The sequence below is a fragment of the Aulostomus chinensis genome, chromosome 13, assembly GCF_037954235.1.
Source record: "Aulostomus chinensis isolate RoL2024-O1b breed Wild chromosome 13, RoL_Achi_v1.0, whole genome shotgun sequence".
In the NCBI taxonomy this organism is placed as follows: Eukaryota; Metazoa; Chordata; class Actinopteri; order Syngnathiformes; family Aulostomidae; genus Aulostomus; species Aulostomus chinensis.
Window position 1 is genome coordinate 19,205,493 of NC_141332.1, and position 22,933 is coordinate 19,228,425.

Below are 22,933 nucleotides of genomic sequence, written 5' to 3' on the forward strand. Positions count from 1 at the left end.
AGAAAGAGAAATGATGCAGCAAGCCCAGACAGCTTCCAATTAAGCATCGAAGAACAACATAAACGCTCTCTAATTGTTTTGCGCTGGCAATCAACTCAAGTGTAACTTGTGCAGTGGCAGTATTAACCCATGTTACATCAATATTTAATGAACTGACTGGGAGGAGCATTGAAATATGCATTGCAGTGTGACGGCATGTTTTTAAGCAATACCATTTCATCTCCCTGAAAACTGACCATGCATAGCAGCAAGAAGAATTGTTAGTAGAGGGCGTTCAGACATCATCCGTGTGACTGCGTGGCTATGAAGAGATCATCGTCGCAGGTGAAATTCTCAATAATGGCACCAAAAAGCACGCCTCTCCTCGTAATAAACGGTCAAGCTCTTACCGAATGTTGTGGGACTTCCGTTTAATCTCGTTCCAGCAGAGGTTCATGTCTCCTGTTTGGTGCGGGCTGCTTCCTCTCAGTCTCCTGCACTCGGCCCCCTCCTCCGGCCCCTCACCGTCCACAGTGGACTGGCACGGCACACAATGGCATCCCGGCCACGAGGGCCGCCCCGTTGCTAAAAAGAGAAAGAAAATTGCCATCAAATGGTAAAAGTTTGTGAAAGTTGATGTTACTTTTTCTTATTGATCGAGCGAGTGTACGCAGATATTTGAACGCCACCATGTAGGGATTGAAAACAAAGAGCGATGCATCCCACTACCCTACTTTATCCCGCAGACTAATCCGACACTGAGAAACAAATATATAACACAAATATTCTTTGGGATTTCATCACTTTTCTGCAAAGACAACTTACAGCAGTTTTGACATTTATTTGTCATTTGAGTGCAGATTTCCAAAAATTAAAAATAACTAAATAAATATTCAGTACTTCCCCCAATCATTGTTTAACACAGTGCAAAAATATGATGAAAACACAAAACTGTCTCTGTCACAGAGGAGGTTAGGTTTTCAGTGCTGGAGGTTTTTCTTTGTTTGGTTTAGTTTTGTCTCCCTGTCAACAAGCTTATGCAAAAATTTGCAGGTTCGTTTTCATGAAACTTTCATGAACTTCACAGGAAATGTTACACTGACCTTGGCGGAGGTCTGCGCTCTCTGAGTGCACTTCTCGCTCTTTCTACATTTTGTGTTTAAGACTTGAGAGAGGAAACACTGAGACGCATGAATCCTTTATAAGACAACAACAGTGGGAGTCTACTTGTTATATCCCACCAATACAACCAAGGTTGAGGGAGAAGACAATCGTGAATGCTCTACAGAAGAGAAGAAAATATCTGGTGATTTGAAAATGCAGACACGGTGAATATCTACAAGCAGGGAGGCAGAACATTGATTTGCTAAGCCCCCTGTGCCCGTAGAGATGGAGGTAACAAACAAAGTTGAAAATAAAAGTAGGATTTTACTAAACCAAGGCAAGGCAAGGCAGGTCTGTATATGTGAGTGAATAAACAAACAAACTGCAACACAGACAAGTTGGTTCAAGTGAATTTGTCACCTGGTCCATGCTGGTTAACAGCAGCACCAAAAAAGATGGTTTTACACTTTGTTTTCATTTTGAATCAAAATGGTTTATGGATTACTGAGTGTACCATAAAAAATACGAAGACTATACTGGGTGTTGGGCTCGAGAGTTTGTAAACTTAACATCTATGGACAATTTTCTGACACCTGGAGTCAAAAAGAAAGAAGTAATGTAGGAGGGAAAGTCATCATCATGAGCTCAAGACAATTTGTGAGTACTTGAAAAGTACAGTACAATTTTCTGGTGAAGTATCGCATCAGTGCTACACAGCAAAACAGCAGACACAGCAGGCCCCTAGCAGGCTGCCGGAGTCACACTTAAAGCTACCTACCAGGTCGGCCACTTCTTTCTAATAATAAATCAGCACACACATACTTCTTTAAGTCTATCTAGAGGGAAATGAGGCATCACACGCGCGTGCACACACGCACACTCACACACACACACACACACACACACACACACACACACACACACACACACACAAAGTACAGAATCAAAAACCCAAGTGATAGAAAACCTGAATCATGACACAGCAGCAGTTTCATCCATCTATTCCAGTCCATTAAACACAGGGAGACAAAACACTCAGGCAAAAAAAAAAAAAAGTCCTCTTTTTCACATACTTGTAAAGTGAGGGGGCATGTGAGGGGAGCTCTTGAAGAGGTGCAATCCCCTTGATGGAGCTGAGGGAAGAGACGGAGCCAGCAAACACACACTTAAACGCACAAAAACACAACTTTAAGAAGTGGCATTCAGGGCATTTGAGGCCTTTTCCAGGTTCACAGGTCACGACCAAATTTTCTGTTTGAGCACTGGGCTGTCGGAGACGTTTCTCTTCTGCTCTTTACTTTAGCTACAGCTGTGCTCCTCTGCTAACCTTATAATAAGATGCAGCATCTTCCCTTGTGTGCGCCAGATGGTCTCCATCCCAATGTTTTTTAAACTAACTCTCCCCTAGGCACAACCTTTGACCTTTCCAGCTGCAGTCAGCCTTCCATCTTTCCATCCATCAAACATCCATATATGCTTCTATATCTTTATCTGCGCTCCTATTTCAAGCTCCAACTGTGTCGTCCTTGCTCCTTTCTTTTGACTACTTCTCTCATGAGCTCAGGTGGTTTGTGTAAATCAAATTGAGTCTGAAATGAACCATGAAGGAAAAAAAATGTTGCAGTATAAACATTTTAATGAATGACTCCCCAGTGGGAAGGAGCACAAGCTAGCCTGGATTAGACTGTTTCTTGCAGAATTTTCACACTCTCTCTTTATCCTCCTCTTCTTTTCATCCTCCTGAAACATATTAATTGTCTTTCTCTCTCTCTGCCTTTCTCGTTTATTCTGCAGCCATCAGATTGCCCAGATGGATTTGTTTTTCTATTTCAAATGAATCATCTCCGTCTCGTTCCCACTCCTGACTCCCATTCTCCCTCCACTACTTCCTTCCCCCTCTTTTCTTCCAGAGGCAGCTTCTATTAGCTGGGGCTTGCGTGAATCAGCATCTCTCCTGTGCTCTCATTCTCTTTTGATGGTTAATCAGAGGTCACGTTAGTTCAAATACCTCTAAAAATAACAACTTAAGTGTCCTTGTGTCGTCTGTTCAGAGCGACTTCGCTGGTTTGTGAATAAAACATGGGTGAGGATGCAAACAAGGCAGCAGAGGCTAAGGGAGTTTAAGAGCAGAATGGCAACACGATTGTTTACTCTGGAAAGTTGATTCTTCCAAGATGTGAAATAGAGTTGAAGCACGACAATCATCAGCCGCAGCGCTAACACCATGAGAGTATCCTGCGGGCAAAAGATAACTGATAGAGGTGTCTGGAGTGAAGATGGAACCGAGTGACAGACAACCTGTTGGTGACCTCAAATCTTGTCTTTTTCATTCCCCTTAACTTTTTCATCAAGGTTTCACATAAACTTACACCTGGTGGATTTCATTATAGTCAAATATTGGAAAGAAAATATCTTGTTTTTGCTGCAGGGCACAAAAGTCTACAATATTCTGGGAATGACATATGCTAAAATTCTGAATTATGCCATGTCAGCGTCTCTATTCATAAGTATCCTCATGATGCAGGCATGTATCACCCTTCAGTGTGAGACACGGGGGATGTCTGTCTTCCGCTTTAAAATTCAAAAATGTGAGTCAGGCTTTAAACATGCATTATTAACGGCCTTGATCAGATGTGGCATTGCTCAGTCATGCGTATGCACTGCGTGTTTTGCAAGGATGCTAAAAAAACCAGCAGAGATTTCACTGACATGCCACAAAATGGCACAGACAATATTCATCTTGCTGCTATGCTATATGGCTACAACTTCAACACACGTGTACACACACACACACACACACACACGCACGCACACACACGCACACACACACACACATTTCCAAAAGAAATCACAGCTTAACACTTCAAATAATTGCCTAATTGTGTGCACAGAACAGACAGAATATCTGACACTCAAGCCAAGGCAACCTGAAAGTACATTTTTTTCAAACAATATGTGGATTTCAAATCAAAAGATAGCACACAAACCTTCGCTGGATTTCAGAGGAAAACAGAAAAGACACTTCAATTGTACAGATAAAGCATGAGAGGATCAAAGCCATGTCTACACATTGATATTAATCTGAATGAATCAAGACTGGAGCACAGATATCCCTTAGAAGCACTACGATGGCTAGGATTTACTCCCTCATTACTGGAGCTCTGCAGATAAATGCAGTTCTTTCACAATGTGCAGTGCCTACCTTAATAGCACAGATCTCCTGCAACGTTACGATTCCAGCCTCAGACTTGCGTTGTTAAAGCCAACACTGAGGTTAACTGAGTGTTGACATTATTTACCCTGTTGCTGTGCTTGGCAGAGAATTCAGAGATAAGTTAGTCATGCAGAGAAGGATAAAAGAAGGAGAGACAAACAGAGAGAGGGAGATGGAGGTAGGGAGGGAGAGGAGGGAGGACAGACACAGGCATGCAAAGAGACGGCTGACCTAATAAGCAGAGACTTGTGTCTTGGTCAAAGAGTTCTCTGTCCTTGTACATTCCTGCTCACACCTACACGGCCCCCACGATGAGCATGAAGCACAGATGTGGCGTCACTGAGCTTGGCAACAAACAACAGCCAGGCCTGAAAAACTTATCTTAACAAAGATATTTAATACAGGATCGGAGGCGTCTGTCTGTATGTCACTCAACGACCTCCACAGGCCCTCTGAGCTTCACCTTGGAGATTGTTGTGTTTGAAAACGTTTTTTTTTTTTTTTTTTTAATTCTTCTTACCCCGATTGGGAAGAGAAGTGCCACTGGAACTCTGCAAAACTGTCTGATTATCCCCGAAAATGTTTTTCCATGAACCAAGGCTGAGTCCTGAGAACCGTAGCAGCCTCCACAGACACCACCAGGATCTGTGTCGTTGCTTCCAACACAGAATTAATGCAACTTTTGAATTCATTTATTATCGAAGCAAAAAAAAAGAACAATTTTTGAATCATGGTTTTCAGAATAGAGTTCGAATCAAATTGACTACTATTTACAAGATCGTGCAAATTTCTTTCCCGATTTAAAAATGATCAGCACTTTCATTTTCCTGCAACCTCACATTTCTCCCTTTCTGCATAATTCTCTGTTTTCTGGACTGTGCTCTTTTCCTTCGTCGGATTGGTCCTCCCCTTCATCCTCTGTGTGTCCTCATAAATATATATGATGGATGTCCATTGCTGTTGTCACCGTGACTGCCAACCCCAGAGATCAGTTGAGTTGCTCCACACATGCAGTCAGCAATAAGAGCTAGCTGACTTTTAAAAAAAATAAAAAATGGCAGAACATTTTCTATTAGTTTGCAGCCTAAAGAGGTTGTGACAAAAGGAATAAGGACAGAGGAGGGAACTGAAATGTGAAGGTGCTGGTTTGTCTGCTATTGAAAATATAGTTATGACTATTAGAGTCAATTTCAGCTTGAAGATCTTTCTGTCTTTAAGGTGTATCAGCTCTTTATTGAAGCCATGACACATTTGTGGCTCCCTCTTTCCCTTTTGTCCGCTGATGACCGGTCCTCTGGTGTATTCCCCACCAGTTAATGCAAGTCTCCATCAGTCTGTGTGTGTGTGTGTGTGTGTGTGTGTGTGTGTGTGTGTGTGTTCAGTTTTGGATTGAATCATTGGAGTCATATTTTGGATATTCATGTTTGGTTGGACTCATTAACTCCAAGCGTAGGTTATTAGTTTGTTTCTTTATTCAGGAAAAAAAAGCGTTAACTGTTTCTTTCCTCCCTCGTTGTGTTAAACCCAAACTCCTGACAGGACATTTCACTCTCTGAGACATTCATATTAAAATATTCATCAGCTGTGGCAGATGGAGTGATTGTACTGAAACGGAACTAATTTTGTACTGTAATTGTGAACACATCCTTCTGTCAGCCATCTAAAGCCAACAGCGATTTGTAATGCTTTTACACCCACAATTAAAACACTTAACAGAAGTGATAAAATCATCATGCACTGTCCAAAAGAACTGCCAAGCACTGAACGGACGCCCAGAACGGGCTTCACTGAATGTGCTAAACACTGATTTAACTTCAACAAATAAATGCCAAGCCAACAATGCCTCCGAGTATCAGTGTCCAGGAGGCTGCTGGTGAATAATGTGTCAATACAAGGCGGTGGATTTTTCTGCAAGTGTGTGAGTGTGAGTGTGTGTGTGTGTGTGTGTGCGCGTGCGCGCGCGCATGTGTGTGGGTCATGGCCTGCTTCAATTGCAGGCTCTTGGCTTTACGCCTGATGGGGGTTAGTGGAGGTTGGACCACTGCCGCCCTGCTGCTCTGTCCCACAGCCCCTCGACAGCCACCCGTTAAAGAATGAAAAGGGAAAACACACTTACCCGCACCCACCCCACAGCTCTCACTGCTACTGAGGCAGGATGAGGGGGCTGAGCCTCCCCTCACAGCTGCAACTGTCACACACTGCTGGAGAGGCTGGAGGAACTCCAGTGACACAGCGCACACACGCCGCCATTCGACACAGGCGCTGGTGAATATCGTCTATTGAAGAGCAGGCATGCACAAACTCCCGCTGACTCACACGATGTGGAATATTTTTTAAAAAGTGCATATTTCTAACTAAAGCTACAGTAGCCCCTCCACACCCCTGCTGGGCACAGGCAGCTGTCAGAACTGTTATTACTCCCCGAAAACATCGCCACACTTTTCCCAAGCGTGACTCCTTTTGTGTGTAGACACGAGTGATTTGTGATTGGAAGCACCCAAGAGAACAGCAGGAGCAGGCAAGACTTTAACTTCCCCTCCTCCTGCCATCTCCCTCCTGTACTCCCATCGTGACTGCACATTGTCATGCTCACAGTGTTTTGCCCTCCAACCACATATTTCATTACCCTTCGTACTCTATTATCTTTTCAATGACAAAGTATTTTCCCCTAGAGCAAACATGCCATCCACACACTTATTTATATTTACACCGTGCCAGGGCTCTATTTTTTTGTCCTGAAAAGATGGCTTTGAAGAGAAAGCTCAGCGGTGTTGTAAGAGCTCCACTGCCATTAACGTCATTACTGCTGGAGGAGGGGAAATATTATTTGAACACTTTATTGGATTCTCAGTGTGTTTATTCTCGCATCAGGTGATTTATTTCATTCAGTGGTCTGATGGGTGAAGTGCCACTGGAGCAGCAGTCAATTAACTCTGAAATTATTATGTAGTCGTTTGCGTGCGTGTTTATGGATGCTACTGTGTACTGTCTGGACTGTCTCAAGAAATGATGCTGTTGATTTAAGCTCTGTCCTCTGGTTTTATGCAGGTAGCAAATTGCATGCAGAAATGGATTTATCAGCCCTTCTTAAGACAACTGCTCATGTGGACTTGCAGAAACCAACACAATAAGCTGAGAGACATTGTAAAGTTACTATATGAGGCAGTAATGGAACATAAAGAGTCAGGTGAGCAACAAGGTAATGATTTAATCTGTTAATTAGAATTCAGATTCGATTAAATCAGCCTCGCTTGCTACATCATACATGATATGTGGGGCGCACTGCTACATATTTATTCAAATCAATTTACTAAGATGTGTTTATTTTGTATATCTAAAAGGTCATAGCTCATCTTCCATCATATTTTTTACTAAATATCCTTAAAGTCTACACTGCATATCCTATATTTTCCTTATGTAGCCTAAAAGCCAAATAAATCTCCCATCACACTTTAAATTTGTATCTGTCTTCAATCCAGACGCTGACAATCATTTATAGTATACAGTACAAGTTGATTTGATGATACGCCAGCTGAAAGAGGACGCTTCCAGATCGTTTTAATAAATATTATGAATAAAATTAGGATTTTTTTGAGTCAGCTAGCTGTCCATGCATGGAATAGATCACAAATATCCACCTTCCTCAGCTGTTTTGCCACTCACATGGTGCATGCTAATGAGCTTCTATTTTAACCTTTTTTTTCCCCCATCCTTTCGTGCCTTTTTTCAAAGAAAGTTGAGTTTCAAGCCGTCCACCCTTCATGAAAAACATCAGAAATCATTTGGGTCATACCAGCAGACATCAATCTTCAGATCTATCTGTTATATATTCAAATATGTTTACGACTAAAGAGCAGAGCTTAATGAAGTTGAAATTAAGGCACTGTCTGATCTGGTTTAAAGAAGAACTTGTCCAACAAATATTTCATCCTGTACCAAAGACAAAGAAATTAGCTAATTTCCTGAAAATGACAAGCTGATATTAATCAACGAACCAAATTAAAAACCACAAAACGCATGGATTGAAAATCTGAAATGAACTGATTTTCAGAGACATTAAAGCTCATTACTTAAGCAAAAATTAACTGAGATTGGAACAGTTTTCCCGGGTGAACGATCTCCAGTACAACTTCTGCAAACTCAAGAGAGCAGACTGAAAAATGCATGAGCTGAAAAAGCGAGGGAGCTGCTTTAAGATTGAACAGGAGAAATTCTTTAACGGATTACATAAATTGGTAATCAATCGTACTAAAATCAATGACCTGTAAGGCCTTAATCACTACATTTTTGTAATTTGAGCCTTTTTTAAAACACCAGATTGTATTTAGGGTGTGTAAGATCTCCAGTCTTGTGGTGTGTGACGTGGATACCGAAGAACTGGAGCAAAATGACACTAAAGAGGATTTAAAACATATCAGTCTATAACTTAAGGAGATTATTTAGTCACTCTAGCTTTATAATTGTATCAAAAGGCATTTCAGGGATTAGCCAAGACATAACACCATTCATTTCTAGAGTTTATATTCAGCTCCAGCTGCACTGTTTGGAGTATTGTGCAATCACATTTAAAACTGCATGAATTAAAACACTCCCCTGTTTTTGAAATAGCCATTTTCTGACAAGTGGGTTTGCTCTGTTTAGACTGAATTAAAAAGAATAAGTACAAAGAAATGCACACACTGCCTTACAATTACAGTGTAAGTAAGGCTGATTAGAAATGAACCCTGTCATTGCACTCGATGAGTGTGTGAGTGGGACCGCCTGGTTCACACAAGGTAATTTAGCAAAACCAAATTGAAATCCCTGGTAATTAAAATGAGTTTCCTCTACAACAAACTTGAAGGCAAAATATTCTGTTAGGAGAAAACGCAAAGGCATGGAGACGTTTGACATCTGAAGTTTTATGATCCATTTATCAAACAAAAGGTGTATTCTTCACAAGTTTTTCTGTCATATCACTCACTCTATAGCCACAATAATTTATACCAGGATCTATTTTTGATCTTGTGGTCATTAAGGATCATTACCAGTTCATTTTTTTTTTGCAAATACCGCTCTCTGCCGTTTCATTTCCTTATTTTACGCGTAAATCTATTGAAATAAGGTAGAAAAGCTATGGATTTTGGCACCACATTGGGACCTTAAATGACAGGGGGTCTGAAAAACCTTGCAGGTCTTATGACTTAGCACCTCATGCTAATAATGCCTCCATCCCTCCAGACAAAATGTGATGGCACAGTTACAGCTACCAACTGCAACATAAAAATAATGTAAATTAGGAGCAGGCTTTCGCAACAGCCTCTTGTAGCATCAGAGATTTATGCATGTGTAAACAGCTGGCATTCTCTGCGGCAGCTCAACATTTTCTGTGGTTTTAAAATGATTGAAATAACAAGGATAGCTTAAAAAAGAACCGTAAAATAATAAATATTTATATTTACAGAGGCGGTGCTGACCGTGAAATACATCATGTGCCTAATTAAGGTTTCATGTTATGCATTTTCACTGCTCTTTTTTTTTTTTACTGATGAATTCTTAATAGTAAGGAAAAAATTGCATTTAATAAACAATGCAAATTTCGTATTTGATGCTACACTGACTAAAATACTTGAAGGGCAGTTTGAGTAATCGTAAGATTTGTTTTCAAACCACTATTAGGAAATCTGTTAAAGCACTAATACTCCAAAACTCCCGCTGAAGTACTGAAGTATTTATATTCGGCTCCTGTCCACTACTGCTCATTGAAAACGAAAAAAACGAAAAGACTGACAGATGTACCTACTTTACATATTGTGACTCATGTTGTGAAAAAACTGTAAAACTCTACATTTATTACAAGATGTTCCACTCAAAAAAGGAGAGTATAAGCATACTCAACATTCACACTGTGACGCGCTAGCATGTGCTAATGATGAATGTCAATGCTTACAAAAGCTGCAGAAAGCACAAATCAATAAGGAAAGGGTTTAATGGAAACAGTATTCCACCAAGGCCCACAAACCTCATTATAAAAGCAAGAAAAGGCTTTTTGACAGGGTCTGGTGTGACATTTGGCTCTCTGCTCAACTGTCCACACTCACCGGCCTGTCAACCTTGTCATTCCCCATTTGCTGAGGGAGCCACTGAGACTCTAGGAGACAGGAATCAGGTTGACAGCTTGGTGTCCATTAAAAAGGTGACAATGAGTTCTGCAGAATATCTGTAGCCTACAGTTGATGCTGCAGCTACTGTATAAATCAAAGTTTGACTGAGAAAGAGCAGCGCTGAGCAGAGGTGCACTTTGCCTAACACAAGAGGAGACAGAAAACACACTGGAGACGTACAGATTTAACAATCATTTCAACCGAAATAGAAAATGCAACATCGATGCTTTGCCTGTGCCGCAAAATACTGGGACACAAACTCAGTGGCTGACTAAGTATGTAATTGGGACAGGCAGAAATGCAGAGTGAAAGCAGCTGTTTGCATAAACAGGGTCATGTCTGTTTTTCCTCTCACTGAACACATATGCATTTATTAAAAAATATGTTTTAAGGTTCATTTACATGAACCAAAATGGGACAGACTAAATGGAAAACACAGGGATGAAATTGGGACACAGAATGAGCTCAAAAGCAAAACCAAGAGCTCAAATTTAGGGAGAAAATTAACGTTATAATGCCTTAAAACCTAAACAGGAAGTCAAACATGGAAATCAATGCCTACGGTGCTGATTAGTGATAAATAAATTGCAGGTAGGAGACAAGAAAAGGAGAGAATAATTTGTTTCCATTAAATGAATCTGGGGCGGCTTTCAATGCACTAATGAAGTGCTAATGATAGAGGAGACTTTAAAATATTCAGGTAGAGCTCATCTTCTCTGAGACCATGAGACATACTTCTTTTTACCCTCTTTATTCCCTCATTTCAAGGTCTATTCATATGGAGCTCCTTTAAATTACTGCGGACATTCTAGCTGAGAGGGAGTCCCGTTTAAACCAACATTTGCAGTGAATCATACACATGGGACGGGATTGGAAAATCTTGGAGGAGAAAAAAGCTGAGTAGGCCTTGAGAGCAAACAAACTGTCCTTTCAGGGAAGGGCAGTAGGCAGAAAGCTGGACGGATAAAAACTGACCTGACATTTTACCGAATATACCAAAGAATAAAAGAGTCACTTCCCCTGATTTGGGAACAATCTGGAATGCAACTGTATGTCAATGAGCTGTTCAATGATAAACAACAGCCAACAATCAATTTGAGCTATGGTTTGAAAAGGCCTCAAACAGGTTTTAGATGTCAGGCCAACAGAGGCTCACACACACAACACACACACGCACACCCACCCACACACAAACAGCTACAGTAACAGAATGAGAGAGACACATCCCAGCCAACTGTGGCAAATCAATTTTTTGATGGATGCTTAGTCTCACTAATGGAGGAAATAGATAATAGCTGAATGCTTTCTATCCAATCAATACCAATGAACGATGCTTCGTCTCTCCTCCAGGATGAGATAATGTGTTGACCAACGTAACAAGATGATACTAGGCAGTGTTGAACACAGTATTTAGGTCATTTATTTCAGTACAAGGAAGTGAAGGGAAATGGGGATCGAACCAGCAACCCTTTGGTTGCTAGACGGCCACTCTACCTCCAAGCCATGCCACCCCACATTCTAGGACTAACATGAGTATTAGAATCACAGAGGCCTTATATGTTGTGCCGTGTAAGTTTCTGACCGACAGCTGTCACCAAAATCAATGTTTTTAATTTCACTCTCTGTGTTTAGTCCATTCCCTTTCTCACCAAATCACATGAGAAGTGAACCCAGACCTTCCTTTTGGTGCCAAAGTTCACTTACTGGTGACCAGTTAACTTGATGAGCTTCAACAGCAGCACAAACGTACTGGACTGTCTGATAAAAAACAAACAAACAAACATATCGTCCTTGTGCTTTTTTCCCTGGTTTCCCCTCATCGATGGTCTACTGACAGAGATTGTTGCATCGTGAATTTAAAGTCCCTTGAGCTAAATTATAATTTGTGACTTGAGGCTTTATAAATAGAATTTGATTGAATGATTGATCAGGGTTCATTTAAAGAGAACCAAAGAGGTCAGGTGTGAATGTGAGGTCACCATTGGCACAATCCTATCCTGATGCAGCACAAACCGTTGCACCATTAGCCAACATGATGCAATATTTTTCCTGCTATTGTAAAGGCACAGAGTTCAGACAACAAGATACACGTAGAATTCACGTTAAATATCCCACATAAGACATTACAAGGTGAAAAAATACTGTTACCATCGTGTCTGCTTCATCTCGGAGAGCTCCAGCACATAAGATTAACGTGTCGCCCAATTAGCAAGTCGACGCTGTGCACGTTTACACAGGAGGCACAGCAGCATAACTTCATTGATGAGGATGTCAGAAGCTCTCCAGGTGATTTTGTGTTTAGTATTGAAATCCTGGGTCTAACGATTCACTTTTAAAGATAAGAGTTTGTGCTTTCAGTGGTTGTAACGGTTTTCATGTGCGCAGTAACGTCCCTGCAGAAACTATCCAGGGACATTTAAGCAAAAAAAAAGCTAACATCTTCAGTTATAAACTTGACAGGACAGAGGAAACTCTTGGGGCGGGGGGGGCAGATATATTTTTGACAGAAAAATTAGCAACAAATTGTTTCCTCAGCTAAAAAAAAAAAAACTGTCTCAAACCTGCTGGATATGAAGTTTGAATAGCAATAAGTCGCAGGCAAACCTGGCTCTTAAAGGAAATGGGAGAGAAACACTGAGGTTGTTACTACTAGTTAAGAGAGACATAAGGACCATTTTGAACCACACTTAGCTCCAAAGGTCCTTGCCCCATGCACCTCACACCAAATAGGACCCAGTCAGCCAGCACCAGCAGAGTCTTGAACCATCTCTGATCAGTTCAGAGCATCCGGACTCTGACCAGTACCAGCATGCCAACTTCTGTCTCCGTAGCACACAAGTGACACATTTGATCTGCAAGCTGACAACAAAGTCTTTATAGATTTATTCCTCATCTTGGTGTAACACTTTGCCCTATTAGTCCCAAGTAGGCAGTGTAGTCAGAACACACACACTGTGCATTGGGATCGACAATGACAAGATCCCATGAAATAATTATAGTTGGTTTCCCAGCCAAACTTAGAGAACTCATCTGGGGCAAGGCTTCCTCCCAGGTATATTATATTTATCCGTCCTGGCTCATTATGTAATATACAACACTGCAAACAGATGCTGCTGGGAGCTTTGCTCTGGAGTTTGATCACCGTTCCCTATACGAACATGCTGTGTGGTTTCTGGTGTCAGAGTTTGAAGCTACTAACATTCCCTTGGATTTGGCCTGTTGCTACTTTTGAGGTAAGAAGGTGATGCTGAGGGAGCGTGAATGAAAGGTTGATGGTGAGATAATTAGCAGTTCTTAAAGTGCAAAAACCACAGGAGCTGGTTGCTACATTGATCTTTCATTTAGGCTACAGGGGTTTTTCCTGCCGATGATTCTCATCTAAAGGACACACTCCGTACAGAAATCAATGGACAATTTGCTTGTTTTCAGTCCTAAGATTGTGTATTAAATACCTGTCAAACTCCATCACTTTAATTCAGAACAAGTCCTGAAAAATCCATCTGCAAAAAGAGAGTCAGAACTGCTCGTCCTAACTTGGGATGGGAAAGTTGGTTGCAAAAGCTCTACTATCCACCAAAAATCCCCAAGTAATCTCAAACTGGAACTTATCATGTGCCCCCCCTCACAGAAACAGCTCAGCTACCTGCACCATGGAAATCTGAAGCTTGGGACTGAAGAACTTTTGACCTACAAACATAACAGGACAGCACAGGCACCACCAGCTGGAAGGAGGAAGATGCCAACCAGGCTGCAAAAGAAAACCATGCAGCAGGAGGGGCACAATCAGTGGGAGGGGCCTCTAGGACGCCAGGTGACACCAGTGAGCCTTGCGGAAGTGTCATGGGTTTATCACCATTGAACCTCAAGTCAAGATACTGTATCAAGAAACTATAAAACCAAGTCGTATGAGCTCAGCGGTATTCTCATCAGGCCGATATCACAGAACACATGAAAAATGACCACAGCCTGTCAACAGCAGGGTAACTGTGTCAGTGAGGACATAACGAGGATGTCATGGTAGACACGCAGATTTTTACATTCTGCAAACTAAGATGAAGGAGGAAAGACAAAGCTGGCTGTGTGTTATTTGTGTTCACGTGGGGGACGGAGCCCCTGGTGGAGGAGGAGCCTTTAATCATGCGTCTAACCAGACCCATAAACCATCCTGATAGGCCTCCCTGAGGCACCTAGCTGGGTAAACAATACCATCACTCTGCGATGATCGCGAATTAAGGTATTGCCACTTGCATGTCATTAACATTTGTATTTGGGCCCAAAACAGTATGTCATTTTGATTGAACAAAAACTAGCAACTCCATGTTGTGACAAATATTGTGTGTGGGTTTTTTTTTTTTTGGTGGGGTGGGGTGGGGTGGGGGTGGGGTTCTGTCGAGAGCAGAAACTGGATTAAAAGGAGAGGATTTTCAAAAGCAGGGGAAAAAAGGACATAGAAGGTATTTGTTGAGCACAAAAATAGCAAACCCCCATCAAAGCCAGCCCTCTTTCGTCTCTCTGGGAAATGGAGGCAGTGGCTCTGCTTTAGATGTGAGTATTGTCCTCTGCAGTACATCCAACTTTTATGGGCAGGCCATCAGTGAACTGGAGAAGCAGGAACATGGTGATGTGTTTTAACGACTGGCCAGTAACAAACAGGTACGAACCGTGACGGAGCAGGATGTGATTATTGGGTGAAAAACTTTAATAAGCCCAGCCTAAACTTTCCAGGAACTGCTATTGTGATACATTTAAACCCATACAAGTAATCTATTGTCTTAATGTTCTTTTTGATAAAATAATTATGAAAAAGAAGAAAGCCTTCAACGATAGGATCCCTACTTTGAAGCTCCAACCACTTGCCTGGAGCCAACTGATATATCCTCTTTCTCAGTGGGGAAAACACAGGAGCAAGACAGTGACAGTAAGTGAGGGAAAGAGGCTTTGAAGATCATAGTGGTGCTGGGGTTTGGTGCCCCATCAACAGCAACGGGAAAAAAACCCGTTCTCTTTTCCCAGTAACTGCATCACTTCCTTCTTTCTTCTTCCTCGTTACTGTCTGCTTTTCCACTCGATCCTGGAGAGGGTGGAAGACGTTCGAGATGGTGTTGTTTTCCCTGCATCTCTCATATCCTTTTTTATTCCCATTAGTCGAGTTTGTCATGAACTACTGACACGCCGGTATTAGCGTTTGCAGTGAGAAAATGAATGACAGTGAAGAGTGTGGTGACGAGGGACTACGGCGGCGGCGGTGGGCGGATGAGATTGAGGAGATGAAAACAACGAGGGGAAAAGTCGATGGGAGACGATGGAGAGGAAACGAATCAAGCAGGCCAAGCCCCGCTGGAGGATACACATTATCAGAAAGAACAATTTCGTCCTTTCCAAGGAAATGAATCATATACTGTCGATCATGAGCAGGGGCGCCTGTCATATATCGTATGCACCTTTTCAAATAATGAGGTTAACGTGTAAAACTCAGGTTTTAGACTGCTTTTTTTCGTGTTAAGAGTTTAGTTGAGTCTGGTTTAGTTTAGTAAATCTATAGTTGTCAGGGATGGTGGCAAAAAGAGAATCTTCAGTCCCTGGATACAGCATGTTCAGTACAATACAATACACCACGCAAAGGAAAAATAAATATGAGATAACATCGCATTTCATACATGCTTGCTAATCACACATGTACATGCCATAAAGGTATTTAAAAACACTCAGAAATCTTAACTAACGTAAGCATGATTTTTTAAAAATATTCACATCCGTTTTTATTTTGTCTGCTGTGAGGACAAAATCTGATGAAAGTCTGCACAAAATATCAGGCCATTTGAAAGTTTCTTCCACTCTTTCACTGCTTTTATGAATGAGAGTTAACCAAAGAAATGAAGTTGATGCACATCATGAACTGAAATGTAACCATAGAGAGGATTTTTTTCTGATTAAGAGGAAAAAAATGTCTCACTGCTGTCAGGGGACAGCTGATACCTCACTGTTGTTTGCATACAAGCCAGACCGACGCCCCGCCAGCGACGTAATGTGATGTGTCCGCGCGGAGCGGACGTTGGAAGTTGCACGTGTGCAAGCAGCAGACTCGACTCACTGCACCACAAGCTAAATAGCTGAAGCCGTTAAATCTAAACTTGTAACCTGAGAGCAGATGAGTGGCATGGCTGTCTAAACAGAGTCATCTGCATTGTAATACACCAGCTAAGTACATGCTCATCAATGCATGACATCCAATCACAGTGAAGGAGGAAGACAACAAAGACCAACCATCCCACTCTACATGCATGCGTGCTGAACAACAACAGAGGAACTCTTGATCCAGATGATCCCTGTCAAGATGTTTCTTCACCCACTAAAGTTAATGAACCCACAGACCAGAGGGTCGTTTTCTCTCCCTGTGGGGTTCCACTCTTTATTTCATCCAGAGCAAAGACCAAAAGATGAACTCAACTTTGTGCCAACATTTTTTATTTCAGCGGATATTCTGTGTCATAGGAGCTCTCTCAAACGCTCCCAGCTTTCAGAAGTGCGCTTGGCATTTACAGATGGGAAAAAATGCTTTGGTGGACACACAACCTTAAAGAGAAGAAAGCTGAAATGGCTTTAGTCAGAGGATGAACTGAAGGGCTGCACAATATACTCTAATGGAGAAATGGTCTTCTTAAAGGGCGGAGGGTAGAAAAAAAGAGGAAAGACAGAGACAGTGAGTAACAAAGGAAGACAGAAGGGAAGAATCTGAAGCACTGTGTAAGACAGCTACATCATTTGATTGGTGAAATCACTGCAGCTACCACGCTTCTCCGAGAGACAGCAATTTTTTATGAACTTGCCACAACTCTTGCACTGATGACAGGAAGATTGCCAGAATCTTCACACGTGTGTCACAGCCAGCGATGTTCCCCAAGTCTCCCTTCATCAACATTATTCTGTCTGCTAGCAGTCTGTAAACTTAGCCATTAGCCAAGCTCGGTATATTATCACCTGCCTGCTTTACATCATCCACAGATGATAGTCATGTTAGGACCATTTTTGGTAGCAACATGTGATATAAACAATAGCACATTATTCATAAAGGCTCCATGAATAAATCAGCACAACCAAACCTACAAAAAGCTCCAGTTCGTACAGCTCTGCTATTCATGGTACGACAGATCACGTCAGTCATGGGTATATTTTAGATAAAATTAGTGATCTGCTACAAAGTTTTGGTGGCTAAATACAAATTGCCGACCGCACAGACAAACTGTGTGGGCTTGTAAACGTTGATTTTCCATCACAGCTTGTAGACTTGAGATTTGAAACCACATACATTCACATCATGTAACAGGAGCCTGAAGTTATGACAGCAAACATTCAACTGAGATCGAAAAGTTGTGGGGGAAAAAAGGTGCAAAAGCTTGAACCAGAGATTTTAAAGCCTAGTACAGCAGTTTGCTCTTCAGTCTGTCAATCACACGAGTTTCAGCTGAATACAGGTTTTAGTTTCACTGTGGCCCAAAACTGAAAACATTTTTAGTCCTTCTTTAGGTCCACATCACCTGTTTGTTCGTTTTTTTAAATCAACCAGGTGGCGTCATTGTTTTAAAGTGAAAACATGACAAATGTACTTGTTCCTTGCGCAAATAAGTCACATCATTGTTTATTTAAGTCATTATGCACAGATTTGTCTTTGTTATGTTGCTAGTTCTCATGTGTAGCCAGCAACTTAACCTTCCCGACTCTGATTATACTTCAAATATTGACCTCTTTAGCTCCATTTGGTCTTGATAATGAGGGTATTTGTCACATTTTCTCTATTCTGACAGCAGGAACAGAGCTCGAGGGCTGCAAAATAAAGTGAGAACTGACACCAGACTGACACTGAAAAGTAAAGTTTCGGTCCAGATAAGTAAGCAATAAACGAGCTCAATCTTTTGAATAAAGTATCAGAAAGTGCCTCCAGGAGAGCACGGTGAACCCTGACAGCCTCCTCAGGCTTGACTTTTATCCTCACTTCCTCAGGTGTGGACAAATAAAACAATTAAGCCCCTGCACACACCCCCAGAACAACTCCACCAGTGCCACTGCGAGGCCAGTGGGGATGCAGAGAAGCGTAACAAGCCCATTTCCTGCGGCTGCCTGTTTGTTGTCATCATGTGAATGCTCTTAACTAAGAAGTGGGACGTGCTCAAATGGGAATTTTCCTTATTCCCAGTTGCCTGAAAGCACCATTAATGCACCTAGTTTACCAACAAGCAAGAAAAGTGTGTCATTATTGAATCCAGCAGTCATCTCTCTCCGTAGGTCCCAGTTCATTGGAAGAATCAAGTGCACAATGAAGTCCATTTCAGGCTCTGTTTCTAAATCTACATTAAACTTTCAGATGGTAAAGAAAAGCAAAACAGATTTATTTGAACAGAAGCACTCAGGAGACCATCCAGGAGGAGCTAAATACATCCCCCTCCCATGTGCGTGTGTTAACTGGCAGTCTGGTTAAGATGTTGGCCGTCACTGGGGTTTCTGCTCATGCTGCTCTGCCTGGCATTATTACACCACCCATCACTCAGACCCACCATGTACCTTACTCATGCCCCCGCAGGACTTCGTCAGAGGCTGTGACCGCAGGTGCTCTGAGAGCACCCTCAATCACGAGCAGCCATTACGTCTGCTAGTCTGACCCCGGCGCGACACGGGAGCTCATGGTCCAACACAGTTCACTTTCAGAATCGGACTCAGAACTGGGAGTAATTGACCAGCATCCATTTCTGAGTTAATCCACATCAGAGAGAACATTCTATGTTTTCCATAAAAGCCTGCAGGTCTAAGGCGTCCACCACACAAATAACGACCCGCAGTGCACATATCAGCTCGCGTCTGTCACCTCAAGACACTCCTGGGTAACAGATAGCCTGGGGATTTTATTAACTTGTTTGTTCAATTTCACAGAGCCTCATAATTCCTCCTGTCACACCAGAACACAGAACTTCTCGAGGAAGCACAGCCTCTGAACCAGGATGTGCATTTCCACCCCGCCTGCTCAGATGTGTCCTGTCATTCTTCACGTCAACGAGCAAATTCTAGCTGCACATTTTTCTGCTGACAAAGAAAAGAGTGGCCTGTGAGGATATTTACATTACTGCAATTTACAGATAAACTGACATGTGATCTCTCAGAGCCGCCCTGCTGCCCACATCCACCATTCAATCAGACATTAGAGGAGCTCAAGTGAGCTGTCATCCACCCAATGCTGCATTATTTATGACTCTCTGATAATGTGGGTACGGTCCGCTACATCAGCGCTGTGTCAGTGCGGCGTGATATTCAAATCCTTGACTCATTACCTCACAGGGTGAAGGACCCAAAGCTGTTACCAGAACTGCCCTCTGTAATTATTCTTTTGTGCCAATCACACCTTGGTTCTTTAATGCACAAATGTGCCGTTTCAGGATGATAACACTATGCTGTATTAACCTTTCTGAATAGATAAGCTGGACCGAAGCCTGGGTGAGCATTCGAAGATTACTTTGGCATTTTCCTCTGCGTTATGGCCTGAAAAGAGTTTTACTTTGCACAGGCTTGGCTGTATGAGACTGCATTAAAAGTAGTCAGCAGATTTATCTGTAAACTGGGACTGACAGAGACTCTGTAAAACAGTTCTCAGACGATTTGTGGAAAACATCTGAACCAAATCAATATATTCTAAGGTGATACGGAGCTTGAGTTTTGCTAACTTTATCCCCAGATTCCTGACTGCCGCCTTTCTTGAAAATTAATTTATGTTTTTATCCTTTTCATATCCATGTGTACCATCTGAAATGTAATGTACCTAAAGGGATGTTTATAAACAACAACATGAAATATCAGCTCACAAATCATTTTTATAATGGCAGAATTCTTTTGGCTCCTGTTCGTTTGTGTGCTGTGTGACCCGTTTGGGAATGTAAGGATTGCAAACAGATAGTAAAAGAGCCCCACTCCCCTCTCTCTCCCTCTCTCTCGGACGACTGATAACGTGTCAACATTCGGAGTAATATCAGGGCCAGGAAGCTAAACAACCCATGGTTCTGCCAGAGTTCAACATTTATTTAAAGCTTGTTGGCTGTATCTTATGATTAAATATTAAAACCGGGGACCACAGAGCTGCCAGCCAGTGGCTTGCGTCGGCTTTCATTCCCAGCACAGCCTGCTTGACCCGTACATGTTCTCCTCACCTTAGAACATGTTCCCTTCAGCTTCTTAGTTCCTCAGTTGAGCCCAGATGCATACAAGTCTACTGTTTGTCTCTGCTTCTGTTACCCTTTGATTGACTGCAACTTGCCAACAAGTGTTGCCTTAAACTAAAGGGAATCACGTGAGAACTAAAGGAAATAAGTCAATAGATAAAGAAAGGGAGTTAAGTGTACATAAGTCGAGGATTTATTCCTGAAACTTCAACATCTTTTCCATTCTACTTGTTGTTAACGGCTAAATACAACAGATGTAGCCTCTTTATCCAAAACAAATGTCCTTCTCCAGCAGTGGCGGCAGAGTAATAAATGTGTTGACTTCTGCAAAGCACTCTAAGTGTCTGCCTGCACCACTAGAAGCAGGGATTAACTTCTCCCAAAGGGCGAACACACCGGCCTCAAACAAGTAGAACCAGGACCCCTTTCACGCTGCCTTTTCAATGCGGGGAATTTTACGCTGAGGTTACAGACCATTTTACCTCTGATCCAGAATACATGGTTCAGAATCCTACATGTTAGAAGAGGTCTTCGTAGATGGGCCCCTTCATGGTGACCAATGAACGCCATTAGAATGCCCCTGACCCGTATGATTACTGCACTGAGCACTGAAGGTGCTGTGAGAAGGTTCACAGGATGCTAAATGCACATACCAACACTTGGCTGGCATCTACGGAGTTCAAACTAATGCATGTTGCCTTTTATATTTGCGCACATAAAAGCACAAACACAGCACACAGCACACACAAAAGATCAATCACTTCCCCCTGAGCCGCTGTTTCATGGCTCCACTAATGGCTTATAACACATCAGAGTGACAGCATCACACATACCCACTGCACCCAGCCACTTGCACTCACCTCCACTCGTGCAGCACACGTAATCATGGCCTCACCGTGCCCCCTCCCGCATAGTGCACGATGAGAGAGGGTAATTTATTTTTGTCAGTGTGGCAATAATGATCTCGTTATTGCCAAAAATGATCTTACAAAAAAGCAGTTTTGTCACATCAGCTTTGAGTTTCACGAGCACCATTTGAATCGTTTCTTCTTCTTCTTCCTGGTTGAATTCCTCACCGCGTGTTTATCGCAGCCACATGCCAAATGGAATGACTTTCCAATGACGCCAGCAGTTTGTTTGTGTGTCAAATTGTTTCTGATAAAAATATCTTTGAATTTACATCTCATTTGAATCAGATCTGAGTCTGCTGCTGCTTCTTGGCTCTTAATCAATTCACATCATACCACACGTGAAAACAAATACGCAATGATACAACCGCTTCACTGTATGATGAACCGCTCGAGTAGTCCGTGTTCGAATGTCAGAAAAACATCTGGCTCATCTCCAGCATCACACATCTCACTTTATATGAACAAGAAATAGAAAAATGGTGGCGCTCCTTTCCATTCAGAGGGTTTAATTGTACTCATAACATGTGATGGAAGAACCGGATCGACGAAACAATCAAACAAACCAAGACACATCATGTATGGCGAATACTTCATGAACGTCAGCCGGGGTCCAACAGCAAAGCGTTAACCTTGAAGCTATTATTGCTTCACCACTTACAACTTATGCATGTTAAAAAGCAGTTTTTCATGGCCACAGTGTGATTGAATTAAATTAAATTAAATTAAATTGAATAGTTTGTAACTATCTATTTGGAAAGTGTCGTGAGATAACCTTTGGTTTGATTTGGTGCTATACATAGAAAAATTAGCTAGTCTCCACTGGGAGTATTTCAAAAAGACAATACGTCGTAAAAGAAAAAATAATGTCGCCCCAATTAACATAATGAAAATGTTTGCAATTAATGGATCAGGCAAACCACAATATGATCATAAATGTAGGAAAATAATAACAAAATAATGTGGGGGTTTTTTTTTCATGCCATTTCCTTTCCTTGCAGTACAAAATCTGTTTGTAGCAAATCAAGCATGATTGAAGTTTGAATGATTACAATTTAATTTGATTCCAGCTCTTGGTGTTAGACTTAAAACAAAAGGCAGGAGAAACGATTTGCTTGGCAAAGTTAGGTTTTCACTTGCATCGGCTGATTTGTCCACACAAAAACTTCAGGAGTGATTTAAACAAAATTTTGAGGAAAGATACGATGGAGGATTCGATGGCCGATTAAGATCTGAGACAGGTTTTGTCTTTATAACTGCATCTATTTACATTTACATTCAATTTAGAAATAGCCCCCCCGCCACCCCCAAACTTTATTAAAACCTTTAGACATATTTACAGTGTTAATGTCTAAATAATTCCATTAATAGGATTTTAGCTGGATC

The 22,933-nt window shown here is 41.8% G+C and overlaps 1 protein-coding gene across 1 annotated transcript in view; it reads right to left on the minus strand.

Moving 5' to 3' along the window:
• Nucleotides 1-22,933, minus strand: part of drp2 (dystrophin related protein 2) — a 149,985-nt gene that overhangs the window by 70,423 nt on the left and 56,629 nt on the right. Inside the window, exon 3 of the mRNA XM_086221924.1 lies at nt 390-564. Coding sequence (XP_086078050.1) covers nt 390-436 — 47 coding nt within the window. The 5' untranslated portion in view covers nt 437-564. The remainder of the gene's footprint in view (nt 1-389; nt 565-22,933) is intronic.